The sequence below is a fragment of the Sciurus vulgaris genome (genome assembly GCF_902686455.1).
Source record: "Sciurus vulgaris genome assembly, chromosome: X".
Lineage (NCBI taxonomy): Eukaryota > Metazoa > Chordata > Mammalia > Rodentia > Sciuridae > Sciurus > Sciurus vulgaris.
In genome coordinates, this window is record NC_136471.1 from 79,591,656 (window position 1) to 79,606,342 (window position 14,687).

Sequence of the window (14,687 nt, forward strand, 5' to 3'; positions counted from 1 at the left end):
CATTATAATGTGCCTTGGTGTGGATCTGTTGTGATTTTGTGCATTTGGTGTTCTATAAGCCTCTTGTATTTGATTTTCTATTTCATTCTTCAGGATTGGGAAATTTTCTGCTATTATTTCATTGAATAGGTTGTTCATTCCTTTGGTTTGTATCTCTGTACCTTCCTCAATCCCAATAATTCTTAAATTTGGTCTTTTCATGATGTCCCATAGTTCTTGGAGATTCTGTTCATGATTTCTTACCATCTTCTCTGTTTGGGCAACTTTATTTTCAAGATTAAATATTTTGTCTTCATTGTCTGAGGTTCTGTCTTCCACGTGGTCTAGTCTTTTGGTGATGCTTTCCATTGAGTTTTTTATTTGGTTTATTGTTTCCTTCATTTCAACGATTTCCATTTTTTTTTTTTGAGAATCTCTATCTCTTTGTTGAAATGATCTTTTGCTTCCTGCAGTTGCTCTGTCAGCTTATTGGTATTATCATTCGTTGCCTGCATTTGCTCTCTTATCTCATCCTTTGCTTCATGAATCATCTTAATCATGTATAATCTGAAGTCCTTTTCTGACATTTCTTCTAACATACTGTCATTGGATTCTATTAATATAGAATCTAGATTTGTTTGGATCATTTTCTTCCCTTGTTTTTTCATGTTGTTCATGTATCTTCCCCTCTAGCAGTGCAGATCTGGGGTATTGCAGATTTCCCCCATAGGCTTATAGTGGCCCTATAGGTTTCCAAAACCCTTTCTTTAAGGGGAGATCAATATTAGCAGTGCCCAAATCAGACACTATGCAATCCTAGACCAAATAGCCCCTATGAGGACAATAACAAAATTGTCATAATAAACAGAATGAGTTCAAAAATTATCTTCAGTAAAACAAACATATTTGCAATAAGGTCTGCAGTTTCAAATGGAGGACAAAGAGGATGCAGAGGGATGTAGAATGTGGCTGTTAATGGGATAAGAAAAGAATATACAGAAGTTCTACATAATAGAAAGGGTGAGAGTGTAATCAAAAGAAATTGGATGTTAGTATGCAAAAAAGGGAGAAAAAGACTGAGGGAACAGTTAAACAAAAGGAAAAGAGAGCAAGAAAAGTAAAGAAATAAAAACTTAAATTTTTTAAAAAGGAGAAAAAAGAAAATCTACAGTATAACAGTCATATAGTAATGAAACCTTCCAGTGTTCAGTAGCCTGATGCATGAGAGGTACCTGACATCGAGCTTCAAGTCTCCAGCAGGCATCTCAGGATGGGATTTGCCCACCTAAAGATAGGAGCTCCGGCTTCCAGGATTATCCAAGATGTCCGCTCTGGCTTCCAAATGTGTTGGCAAATGGGGAGCTGCAGCTCAGGGTGTGGACATGGTCAGCTGGAGGTCCTGGAGGCGGGGTGCGGTTGGTCAGGCAGGGGTCCTGGAGGTCAGGTGTGTTTGGTGTGGTTGTAGGATCCTGGAGGCAGGGCGCAGTCAGTCGATCTGGGGTCCCGGTGATAGCCTGGCTGTTGTCTCAAAATGGCAACAGCCACGTGTAATCACACCTGCAGGTACTGTGACAGAGAACTTCCAGGCAACAGCAGGCAGCTGGTGCTCCACTGGCGGTCGGCGATCAGTTTGTTGACTGTTGTCGGACGATCTGGAGGTGAACCTCGTGCATTGGGTGATGGATAGGTGTAAGGCAGGCGATAGACAGGCAAGAGGCAGGCAAATGGCGGATGATAGGCACCTGACAGTGAGCAATCTGCACTCAAAAAAGGCGTTGATATGCTGGCAGACTGCAGGTGATCACAGCAGAAAAATGGGGTAAACAACAGGGGATTGATAAGCAGCAAAAACTGCCTCACCAAGAAACAGATATCCTCTGCTTGAAACTGGAGTTACGGAGCGACAAGGAATGCAGCCTCCCTCTAGTCCGTCATCTTGGATCTCCACTCCATTCCTATTTTTTTGAGGAGTCTCCATATTGATTTCCAGAGTGGTTGCACCAATTTGCAGTCTTACCAACAATGTATTAGTGTACCTTTTTCTCCACTTCCTCACCAACATTTATTGATATTTGTATTGTTGCCATTTTGACTGGAGTGAAATAGAATCTCAGTGTAGTTTTAATTTGCATTGCTCTAATTGCTAGAGATGTTGAACATTTTTTCATGTATTTATTGACCAATCATATTTCTTCTGTGAAGTGTCTGCTCAGTTCCTTTGCCCATTTATTGATTGGGTTTTTTTTTTATGTTAAGGTTTTTTTTAGTTCTTTATATATCCTGGAGATTAATGCTCTGTCTAAGGTACAGGTGGCAAAGATTTTCTCCCATTCTGTGGGCTCTCTCTTCACATTCTTGATTGTTTCATATTCTGTGAAGAAGCTTTTTAGATTGACACCATCCCATTTATTGTTTCTTGATTTTATTTCTTGCACTTGAGGAGTCTTGTTGAGGAAGTTGGTTCCTAAGCCAACATGATGTAGAAATGGGTCTGCTTTTTCTTGTAGTGGGTGCAGGATCTCTGGTCTAATGCCTGGGTCCTTGATCCACCTTGAGTTAAGTTTTATGCAGGGTGAGATAGGAGTTTAATTTCATTTTGCTACATATGAATGAATTTCTAGTTTTCCCAGCACCACTTGTTGAAGAGGCTATCTTTTCTCCAATATATGTTTATGGCACCTTTGTCTAGTATGAGATAACTCTATTTATGTGGATTTGTCTGTGTGTCTTCTATTCTGTACCATTGGTGCACATGTCTGTTTTGGTGCCAATACCATACCGTTTTTGTTACTATAGTTCTGTAGTATAACTTAAGGTCTTGTATTGTGATGCCTCCTGTTTCATTTTTCTCATTGAGGATTGCTTAGGAGGCCTCATTCTTGAGAACTACTAGGGCACCTTTTAAGAAGCCTTTATGTTTTAAAAGAAGATGAGAAAAGAATCTACCTTCTGCAGAACAAAATAAGACAAACAAAACCAATTCCGCTTCTTACCAGGTAAAGGTAAAATTTATGTTAATTCTGCTGAGTGTGGTGACACACATTTGTGATCCCATTGGCTCAGAAGGCTGTTCAAAGCCAGCCTCAGCAATTTAACAAGGCCCTAAGAAATTTAGCGAGATCCTGTCACAAAATAAAAACTAAAAAGTGCTTGGACCCCTGGGTTCAATCCCTGGTACCAAAAAAAAAAAAAAAAAAAAAAAAAAAAAGGAAATTTATTTTCAATAGGCACTTTTGCTTTACTAAAAAACAGTAATAACATGTTCTCCTTATATGGTACTTTTAACTTTGAAAAGTTGTTCTTTTTCTGTTGATAGCCTGAGTTTATTAAACAGTATATCTTAGCAAATAGATATCAACTTAGTGTGAAGGAAATTTCACAAACTCTTAAGTACAGTCCTTAATTATTTCATTTTTGTTTGTAACGACATCTGTGTTTCCCAAGAACTCTGTAACCTTCTATAGTCTGTGCTTTTGAAAGCATTTCTATTTGGATAATTGAAGATACACTTCTGCCTTTCATCATCTAAGTGCAGTCACTATGAATTAGATTGTTGTGCTTTCTCTCTCTACAGAATATTTGTTGAATTCTATTATATATAACTACACTCCTTCCTTCCTTCCTTTCTCTCTCTCTCTCTCTCTCTCTCTCTCTCTCTCTCTCTCTTTCTTTCTCTCTTTCTCTCTCACTCTTTCTTTATCTTGCTAAATGACCCAGGCTGGCCTTGAGCTTGTAGTCCTTCTGCCTCAGCCGGCAGACTAGTTTGGACTACGAGTTTGGACTACGGGCATGTGCCATCATGCTAGTGGCTGCACCCTGCTCTTTATAACCTCATAAATCAGGGTATTTATAAATAAGATGATGATATAGGAATATAAGTAGACTGCATAGTCCTATCTACATTGTCTCAACCCTCCTGAGTTAAGGGAATGTGAGGGATGCTTCAAACATTAGAGTAATTGCAATTTGAAAAGGAATCACATTTTCTTCCTAGAATAGGACTGGGTAAGCTATTGCCAACTGTCCAAATCAGTTCCGTGGCCTGTTTTTGTACAGCCTGAGAGTTAAAAATGGTTTTTACATTTATAAAAAGGTTATAAACCAAAATAAAGCAAAACATGTGAAAGTGAGTATATGTGGCTAGCAAAGCCTAAAATATTTACTGTCTGATGTTTTACAGAAGTGTCCTGACCCTTGTCCTAGATTATTTTTTAACAAACTTATTTAGGTATAATTCATGTTCCTTATAGTTCACTCATTTTTTAAAATTTTTATTTTTTAGTGCTAGGGATCAAACCCAAGGCCTCACACATTCTAGGCAAACATGCAACCACTTAGTTATACCCTAACCCAAATTAACCCATTTAAATATACACTTTAATGCTTTTTAGAATATTTATATGTGTGAAACTATCAACCTAATTTTAGAACATTTTTATCACCCTAAAAAGAAACTTCATGCCCATTAGCAATTACATCTCATCTCTGCCACCAGCCCTAGGCAACCACTAATCTACATTTTGTCTATAGTTTTGTTTTTTCTCGGTATGTCATCATATAATTTGTAGTCTTTTTTGATTGGCTCCTTTTACAAATTTTGAAATATTTTCAAGTTTCTTCATGATGTAGCATGTATCAATCAATATTTCATACCTTTTTATGGTGAAATAACATTTCATTATATATATTTCATTGTATATATAGTGTATATACATCATTTCATTGTAGTATATGTAGATAGATAGATAGATAGATAGATAGATAGATAGATAGATAGATAGATATCACATTTTGTTTATCCATTCCCATTGATGGGCACTTGGGTTGTTTTCAATTCTCATCTATTATAAATAATGCATTAATAAGTATTCATATATAAATTTTGGTGAACTTTTTTTGTTTCAAGTATGTACATAGGAGTTGGATTGGTGGAATGTTCTATGGATGTCTGTTAGGTCTAGTAGGTTTATGGTATTGAGTTTTCTATATATCTGACAATTTTCTGCCTGGTTGTTCTATTCATTATTTACAGCAAGATGTTGAAGTTTCCAGCTCTTATTGTTGAATTGTCTATTTCTTTAATTCTGTCAATTTTTGTTTCATGTATTTTGGGGCTCCATTGTTAGTTGCATATGTGTCTGTAATTACTATATCTTACTGATGGAGTAGCCATTTTATCAATGTAAAATTTCTCTCTTTATCCCTAACTAACATGTTTTTGAACTCTAGTAATGTTAAAGGTTGATATTTCTACAGCATAGGTTTTTCCCATCCTTTTACTTCTTTTTTTTTTTTTTTTTTGGTACTGGGGATCTAAACCATAAGTGCTTTGAGCACTGAGCTACATCCTCAGCCCATTTTATTATTTTTTAATTTTGAGACAGGGTCTCACTAAATTGCTAAAGCTAGTCTTAAATCCGTAGCTCTCCTGTCTCAACCTACCAAGTCGCTGGAATTACAGTCAAGCACCACCATACCCAGCTACATTCAATCTTTTATCTTTAGATATGATGTTTGTCTCTTATAGACAGAATATAGTTGGATCATATTATTTTTTAACAGTGTGACAAACTGTGCCTTTTACTACTTTATTTAATCCAATCACATTTAATGCCATTACTTTTATGGTGAAAATTCTCCTAATTCACATTTTGGTTCCATGTGTCTCACATAGTTTTTGTTCTTGTTTCCTTCCTGTTGCATTAAGTGAATGTTTGCTACTGTAATATTTTAGTTCCCTTAACAATCTTTACATAATATTTTTTACTTACTTTCTTAGTGGTTGGTCTAGGGCATGCAACATAGATCTTAATTATTCTGCCTCTACAAGAGATTATGAATTCAATTCCAGTGAGATACAGAAATGTTTTTCCTATTATTTCTGTTCCCTTCTCACATTTTTGTTCTATCATATTATACACATTACATCTATATGTGCTCCAAACACAACAATATATCTTATAATATTATACTTTATGCAATTTTATGTATTTGTAAGAAACTAAGAAGAAAGGCGAGCAAGTATATACTACGGTTTGTTATACTAATCATCTTATTTACCATTTGTGCTTCTCTTTACTTCTTCCTGTGGATTCCAGTTACCATACGGTCACATTTCCTTACCCCAAACACTTTTGTCCCCACCTGTGTCTTGTGTTGTTATTGTCAAATATATTACATTTCTATTATTAGAGGCCCAGTAGCAAAAACAAGTTCATGTGTGTATGTGTTATACAATTGCTTTTGATTTTTTGGTGCTAGAGATTGAGCCCAAGGCATTGTTCATGCTCGCTATATGCTCTACCACTGAGATAACACACCTAGCCCCACAATTGCTTTTTAAGGCAGTTCAGAGAACAAAGAAGAAATATGCATTTTTATTGTCTTTCGTAGTGACAGATTATTTTACTGGTACTCTCCTTTTTAATCTGAATTCACATTACTGCCTTGTGTAATTTGCTTTTCCTCTGAAAAATTGTCTCAGTAATACATTCCCTAAAGTCTTGTTTATCTGGAAATGTATTTCATCTTTAGTTCTAAATAATAGTTTTGATGAATATTAGATTATTAGTGAGTTGTTATTTTTATTCATCACTTTTGGTTTATTTATTTTTTTGCCATGCTGGGGATCGAACCCAGGTCCTCATGCATACTAGGCAAACTCTCTACCACTGAGCTACATCCCCAATCCTCATGACTTAGAATATGTTTTCTCACTGCCTTCTGACCTCCATTGTTTTTAATGAGAAGTCAGTTGTCACTAAGGTATATATGTATGTAATGAGTCATTTTTCTCTGTTTCTAATTTTTTTTCTTTATCTTTTACTGTTTTGAATATAATGTATCTGGGTTGAATTTCTTTGTGTTTATCCTGTCTAGAGTTTGTTGGGCTTCTTGGATGTATAGAGAATGTTTTTCATCAAGATTGGGGAGTTTTCACCCATTTTTCACCCATTTTTTAAAAAGTTTTTTCTGCTCCTTCTTTCTCCTATCTTTCGATAATTCCATTATGTATAAGTTGGTGTGCTTCATGGTTTCCAACGTTTTACTGAATTTCAGTGTTTCTGGCCTTGACTAACCATAACAGCCAGTTTCCAGCCTAGCTCCACACTAAAAACATAACATTCCACCAGAAGTCTCTTTGAGGGAGCCTAACTACAGCCATTTTGGGCCTGCCCCAATAACTCACTACCAAATCTCCATGGTTTTTCACAGTGCCCTTAGCCTTGAACTTCCTCAGGTTCTATTCTAATCCAAGTTGTTCCCCTTGGGGAGAACTACAGAGCTCACCTTTCTAATGACTGACTTAATTTACTGAACAGAAACTGAACTACTGTTTTGGAGAGGGGAAGAGATAGTGGCCCACTTCTATCAGAGTGACAATCCAGCTCTGAATAAGGGACCAAGAAAAAATTATATATAGTCCCTGGTATTTTTCCTTGCCTCTCCCAGCATGGAAACTATACTATAGTATACTATAAGCAAGCAGAGATGAGAACAATTGAGACCAAGTATTCTGAACTTGACTTGCTCTGGGTAGAGCTTTTGCCCTACCGATGGGGACTAGGTAGAAGAGAGCCCTAGGCCTCTCAATTGTGTGTTTTTTTGATAGAGCTTCTACAATACAGACCTGGGGGATGAGAAGTACCAGCAATCTGGCCCTCAAAGAAATCCCTAGGCTTGAAACTTGACTATATCTACTCAAAGCAGTGATTACATCTTATTGAACTGGGGTGTGATGAACACATCTTGGTTCATATGTCACAGGCTCTTATTCTTCTTACTTAGGCTTAGCAGACCTCCTGGGGTAAATGTTTCCCAACTTTATGTATGCCCTCAGGGCAATTTTTTGAGACTTTATATGATTGTGTTTTATTTGTTTTGTTTTGTTTTCGTAGTTCTGGGGTTGGAACCCAGGGCCTACACATGGTAGGCAAGCACTCTACCACTGAGCTATACTCCCTACCATATATGACTGTGTTTTACAATTTTTTTCAGTTACTTAATTTTGTTTTACTTGGAAGAGGGTCTATGGAATACCTCATATCACTATTCTGGAAGTGCATTTCTTCTGTTCTAAATTATTAAAGAAATTGGTAGTGCTCAAGGTTTTCTATTGAATACTTATTTTTTAGAAAATAAGTAGAAGTGTATTTGGAGTTTATATTTCTATATCAATTCCAAAATGTTCACTTTAAACTAACATTTAGTTGGGCATGGTGGCACATGTCTGTAGCCTCAGCAATTTGGGAGGCTGAGATAGGAGGATTGCAAGTTCGAGGTCAGCCTCAGCAATTTAACAAGGTCCTAAGCAACTTAGTGAGACCCTGTCTCAAAATAAAAAATAAAAAGGACTGGGGATGTTGCTCAGTGGTTAAGCACCTCTGGGTTCAATCTACAGTACCCCCAAAATAAATACAAAATAAAAATAAACTAACATTTACTTTAATTCTTTTTAATTAAAATGATTTGAGATTATGTTAATTTGCTTAAAGTTCTTTTTGTTGAGACTAATTATCTTGTTGCCAAATAGACCAAGTTACTGAGTCGTGTACTTGAGCAAACCCAGAAGTGCAAAGACATCTGGAATCTCCTGAAACAAACAGGTACAGTGGGAACTAGAATTTTGATAACACAGCTATGAAGGGAGTTTAGAATCTGAATAACCAACTCTTTTGTCATGAGAATTTTCTGTAATATTCAATAACAGCTAAATTATTTTTAAGAACTAATTTTTACATACTGTATGTTAATGTTTTTATTCTATAATACTGATTACAGTAAGAATATTATTCACTTTGCTTCTTATAAAATATAAAAGTAAAATTATTATTGTACAACATATTATTGCTCTTAGGTCACTCAATTTAATGTCTAACCAAAAGTTACCACTGACTGACTAATCAATGTAGATGACAGAGTCTTTCAAACAATAATACAAATACCAGACACTGCTGGGAGTTTGATATGAAATTATCAAAATCATAGTAAACCTTTTGAAATCATGTAATAACTTGCTACAGTTTCCTCATTAAAGATGATATTGGTTTTTGGGTTTAGATAGACTTTTTTATAGTGTGCCCATCTGTTCCTCTTTTAGAATTCTTTTAAGTCAGTGGATATTCAATTGAATTATATGCCTTTTCAGAATCTATGGAGATAATCATGGTTTTTCTCTTTAAACTGTGAATACATTGAATTATAATAATAGATTTCCTAAAATTAAGTCATCATTGCATTCCTGGAATAAACTCTATTCGGACATGGTATGTTATTATTTTAATATGTTCATGAATTCTTTTTCTTAATATTTAGAAATTGTTTTCTTTTTGTGCATATGTGATGTCTCTGACAGGTTTTCATATCAAATTATAGAAATTATAAGGAAAAATATAAACACAGGGATTTAATTTGCCTCTCTCAATCTATGACAGCCATTTAAATGAATAAAAATGACAAGTAAGGATAGAAAAGACCTAACTAATATACTTACTATAGGAGATTTCAGGAAAATATACTCTATAGCCTGAAAGTATTCTCTGTATTCTGAGAACAGAAAACACATCTTCTTTTCTACTCTGAAATGTTTACAGCATTGATGATAAGGAAACCCTGAATAGATTCTGAGACATGCAAATAAAACAGAGAGCATGATCTGATTATAATATAAAAACTAGAAGTTAGTAATGGAATCAGAAAATAAGCCTAGTTCTGTAAGGCCCCCCAAAAAGGAAACCCCAACTCTGTCCCATGGATGGATGGCAACCCCAATCAACCGCAGGAGGCGTCACTTGATGCAAACCGCAAGAGGTGTTTATTCCAGCGCGCTGGGACCCAACTCCAGGAGTCCAGTCCCTAGCAGAAAATCTTGTAGGTTTATAAAGGCAGAAACCACACATCGGGAGGGGTCACACATGAAAGGGAAAAGGGGGACAAAGCTGCCAGGAAGTTTCAAAGGGGGTCTGGGTTTGCTGACAACATGTTTCACAATGTTTTACAACAGGCTGTAGATTCTGGTCAATAGTTTCTGGTAATCCTACTGTTTGAGCACTATCTGGCTATCTGGCTCAATTTACTCTTTTACTCTCTGTTTGGGAACAGAGAACAGCTTTAAGGGCTTTGTTCCCATTACTGGGAGGGAAACCTTAGGGAGTTGAGATAAAACAGACAGCTTAAAAAAATGTCCATTCTTTCAGTTCCACATGCAGTGGTTCACACCTGTAATTCTAGCTACTTGGGAGACTGAGGCAGGAGGATCCTAAGTTCAAGGCCAGTCCGGCAACTTAGGGAGACCCTGTCTCAAAATAAAATAAAATTTTTATGAAAGGCTGGGCATGTCCCTCAGCAGTAGAGTACTTGCCTAGCATACGGGAGGCTTTGGTCCGTCCCCAGTAGAGCAAAATTTAAAAAAAAGAAAGAACCATACTGCCAGAATATTTTTTTAAAATCAGAATTACTGAATATTCAATGTTACAGTTTGAATCTGAAATATCTGCAAAAGCTTATGTATTGAAGGTTTGGTCCCTGACTGGTGGTACACAATACAAAGAGTGAACCGTAAACCAAACTATGGACTTTGGTTGAATGTAATGTGTCAGTGCTGGTCCATCAGTTAAGAAGATACAGAATATTGATGGTCGGGGAGGTTGCATGTATGGGAGGTTGGGGGTGCTTATGTGGGAAATCTGTAATTTGCACTCAAGTTTGCTCTGAACCTAAAACTGCTTTAAAAATAAAATCTATTAGATTAAAAAAATAACCTATAATCTCAGCTACTTGGGTGGCTAAGGCAAGGAAATCATGAGTTCCAGACCAGCCTGGGCAACATTGTGAAACCCTGTCTCAAAGAAAAAAAAAAAAAGAAAATTAGTGATTGCACCTGCACAAAACTCAACTCACAATGGATCAAAGACTTAGGCACTACTACAAAGAACCTGCAACTACTAGAAGAAAAAGTAGGCCCAAATCTTCACCATGTTGGCCTGGGATCTGACTTCCTTAAAAAGACCCGTAAAGCACAAGAAGTTAAATCAAGAATCAATAAATGGATGGACCAAGCTAAGACGCTTCTTCTCAGCAAAGGAAATAATCAATAATGTGAAGAGAGAGCCTAGAGTCGGAGAAAATCTTTACCACATGCACCTCAGATAAAGCATTAATCTCTAGGATATACAAAGAACTCAAAAAACTTAACACATACACACACAAAAAAAACCAAATAACCCAATCAATAAATGGGCTGAGGAACTGAACAGACACTTCACAGAAGATATACAGTCAATCAACAAATATATGAAAAAATGTTCACCATCTCTAGCAATTAGAGAAATGCAAATCAAAACTACTCTTAAGATTTCATCCCACTCCAGTCAGAATGACAATTATTAAGAATACAAGCAACAGGACTGGGGAGATAGCTCAGTTGGTAGAGTGCTTGCCTCACAAGCACAAGGCCCTGGCTGGGTTCAATCCCCAGCACCGAAAAAAAAAAAAAAAAGAATACAAGCAACAATAAATGTTGGCAAGGATGTGGAGAAAAAGGTACACTCATACATTGCTGGTGTGAATGCAAAATGGTGCAACCATTATGGAAAACAGTATGGAGATTCCTCCGAAAACTTGGAATGGAACCACCATTTAACCCAGTTTTCCCACTCCTTGGTTTATGCCTGGAGGACTTAAATTAGCATACTACAGTGATGCAGCCACATCAATGTTTACAGCAGCTCAATTCACCATAGCTAAATTATGGAACCAACCTAGATGCCCATCAACAGATGAATGGATAAACAAAATGTGATATCTGTATACAATGGAATGTTAACTTAGCTTTAAAGAAGAATGAAATTATGGCATTTGTTGGTAAATGAATGGAGTTAGAGAATATCATGCTAAGCGAAATAAGCCAAACCCAAAAAACCATGTTTACTCTGATATGCAGATGCTAATTCACAATAAGGTGGGGGAATAGGGAAGAATAGAATTACTTTATATTAGGTAGAGGGGAGTTAAGGGAGGGAAAGGAGTTTGGGGGTAGGAATGATAGTAGAGTAAAACAGACATTATTACCTCATGTACATATATGACTGCATGACCTATGTGATACAACAATATGTATAATCAGAAAAATGAGAGATTATACTCCATTTATGTATGACCTATCAAAATGTATAAATGCAGGGCTGGGGTTGTGTCTCAGTGTTAGAGTGCTGGCCTAGCACGTGTGAGGCACTGGGTTCGATCCTCAGCACCACATAAAAACAAATAAATAAAGGCATGTATCCATCTACAACTAAAAAAAAATTAAAAATGTATAAATGCATTCTACTGTCAGGTACAACAAATTAGAAAAAATTAAAAAAATTTTAAAATAGTGGTAGCAGAACAGAATGTACTGGGAAATGACTTCCTATGCAATATTCTGAGTCAGTTTTTTTTCTGGAACATGGTATACTTTTTCAATGTGTAAATCAACGTATTTCTCCATTTATAGAAAGTTTTCTAGAATTATGTTTTTAAACATTTATTTTGGTTTTTATTTTAGTTATAGATGGACACAATGCCTTTATTTTTTTTAATGTGGTGCTGAGAATCAAACCCAGTGCCTCACATGTGCTAGTCGAGTACTGTATCACTGAGCCAAACTCCAGCCCCTTAAACATTTGTTTTTATTCCATTATTTTTATTTTCTTCTTTGAGAACTGTGCATCTCTACTTGTCTCCTACATCTTTTGTTTTATCTTCTACATCTCTATATTTTTAAAGTTTTAATTTCCATTTTTGTTTTTGGACACATCAATCATTTCATTTAACTTATTAATTAGTAAGGGAACCAGTAAGATGTTACAAACTGATTCAAAAAAAGAAACACATACACATGTAAACGAATAATAATACTGAAGTAAGTTTACGAAACTGGTAAATATCCACAGAGAATGATCAGTTTCATCTTCATGGAACAAAATTCACTTGCATTTCCTTACCAAGAATAATCTGCATTATTAACAGTTTTCTACAAATTATTGAGTTGAAAAATGACTTAGACAATTTAGGTAGAGATAACTTTGAAGTGTACACTAGAAAGGACATGCAATAATTTATTTTTCCTGCTTCAAAGCCTTTCACAGGTTTTTGCTTAGTGTTCCACCTCCTTCCTCTGTGATTATAATAATCTCATAGAATATTATTCTTAATCACAAAACAAGCTAATTTCACTAGATTTGCCCTGATTGCTTACATAGTTACAGCATGAGCATTAATCAATCAAATAGGCCTCCTCAAATTTACTTTGCATATCTAAAAACTACATAATACTGAAAAACTACTACAGATTTAACTTCTGTCTAGATGCTTTTATAAGGAATCTGAAATTGGATATCTGAAACCCTCTTCTATGCTACTTCAATGTTAGGTAATCAAGTTCAAGAAATCTGTCCACCAGATTTCACTTGTCATGCTTTATAAATTTGTGGAAGTTCATCTCTTTTCAAGGTTCCCCAAATTTACTAAGGTTCCTGACCTGCCAGAAAGTAAATTTCCTACCACTTTTAAGACTGGGACCCTGTGAGTCAGGCCAGTTCCCTGAAAGGCTTTTCTGGATATTTGCTCTATAAAGTTGAGATACAGTCACCCTTATCTCTTTAAAGTAGCAGTATCACACCTGATTAAATGAGTATTATTTAATATAAGATACTCCAGGTAAGACTTCAGTTGTATACTTAATTTGTCTGATTACATCCTGATGATTCTTATAGAACCAATGCAAATAACTATATTGCAATGAAAAGTAAGGAGATTTAGTAAGCATTTCTGAGTTTAGGAGCAGGATGTCCAAAGGGGAGGAGGTCAGTGAAAATTATATCATTTTAAAATAATTTAATTTGGTTTCAGCATCCACTGAATTTTTTTGACATACAAATGACTTGTAAAGAAAGAGAGTTTTCTCATATAAGACAGGAAATGGAACATTAAAGCAACATTGACAGTATTCCAAATAAATAACCAGAGTAAAATTTCTCTTTCATCAATTTATTCAGTCCTGTGTAATTAGTATTCTGCTGGATCTTGAGTTAGCAGTCTGCTTTTGTGAAGTTGTATGCTTCTGAACTCAAAAGCAATTCCTGGAAAGCCTAATTGGCCCACAGATATGGCCTGAAAATTATCTGTGCATTATTGACTCAAGATTGTACCTAAGAGTTTATTCTGACATTCAATAGTATGAAGAACACAGTACTGTCCTTTGCTGTGAACAGCAACACTGACCTCCTCTGTTTAAGATATAATCTCTGACCTGTAGGTTATTGCAGATTCCTCAGAAAAATACCAGTATTTTAAAAGCAACTTTTACATTATAGAGATTAAATGGCTGTGGTTTAATTTAATGTAAAAATAACATCAGAATTTTAGGAAGGTAGAATCTTTTTTTGGAGGGGTGCCAGGGATTGAACTCAGGGGCATTCGACCACTGAGCCACATCCCCAGCCCTATTTTGTATTTGATTTAGAGACAGGGTCTCACTGAATTGCTTAGCACCTCACCCTTGCTGAGGCTGACTTTAATTCAAGATCCTCCCACCTCAGCCTCCTGAGCTGCTGGGATTACAGGTGTGTGCCACTGTGCCAGACAAGGTAGAATTCTTCATTGGAATACAATACATAACTATTTCATAAGAGTTTTATTGTGGTAAAATATACATAACATAAAATTTG

General features: G+C 35.9%; 1 protein-coding gene across 1 annotated transcript in view; it reads left to right on the forward strand.

Moving 5' to 3' along the window:
• Positions 1–14,687, forward strand: part of TEX11 (testis expressed 11) — a 316,643-nt gene that overhangs the window by 250,657 nt on the left and 51,299 nt on the right. Inside the window, exon 25 of the mRNA XM_079124942.1 lies at positions 8,513–8,585. Coding sequence (XP_078981068.1) covers positions 8,513–8,585 — 73 coding nt within the window. The remainder of the gene's footprint in view (positions 1–8,512; positions 8,586–14,687) is intronic.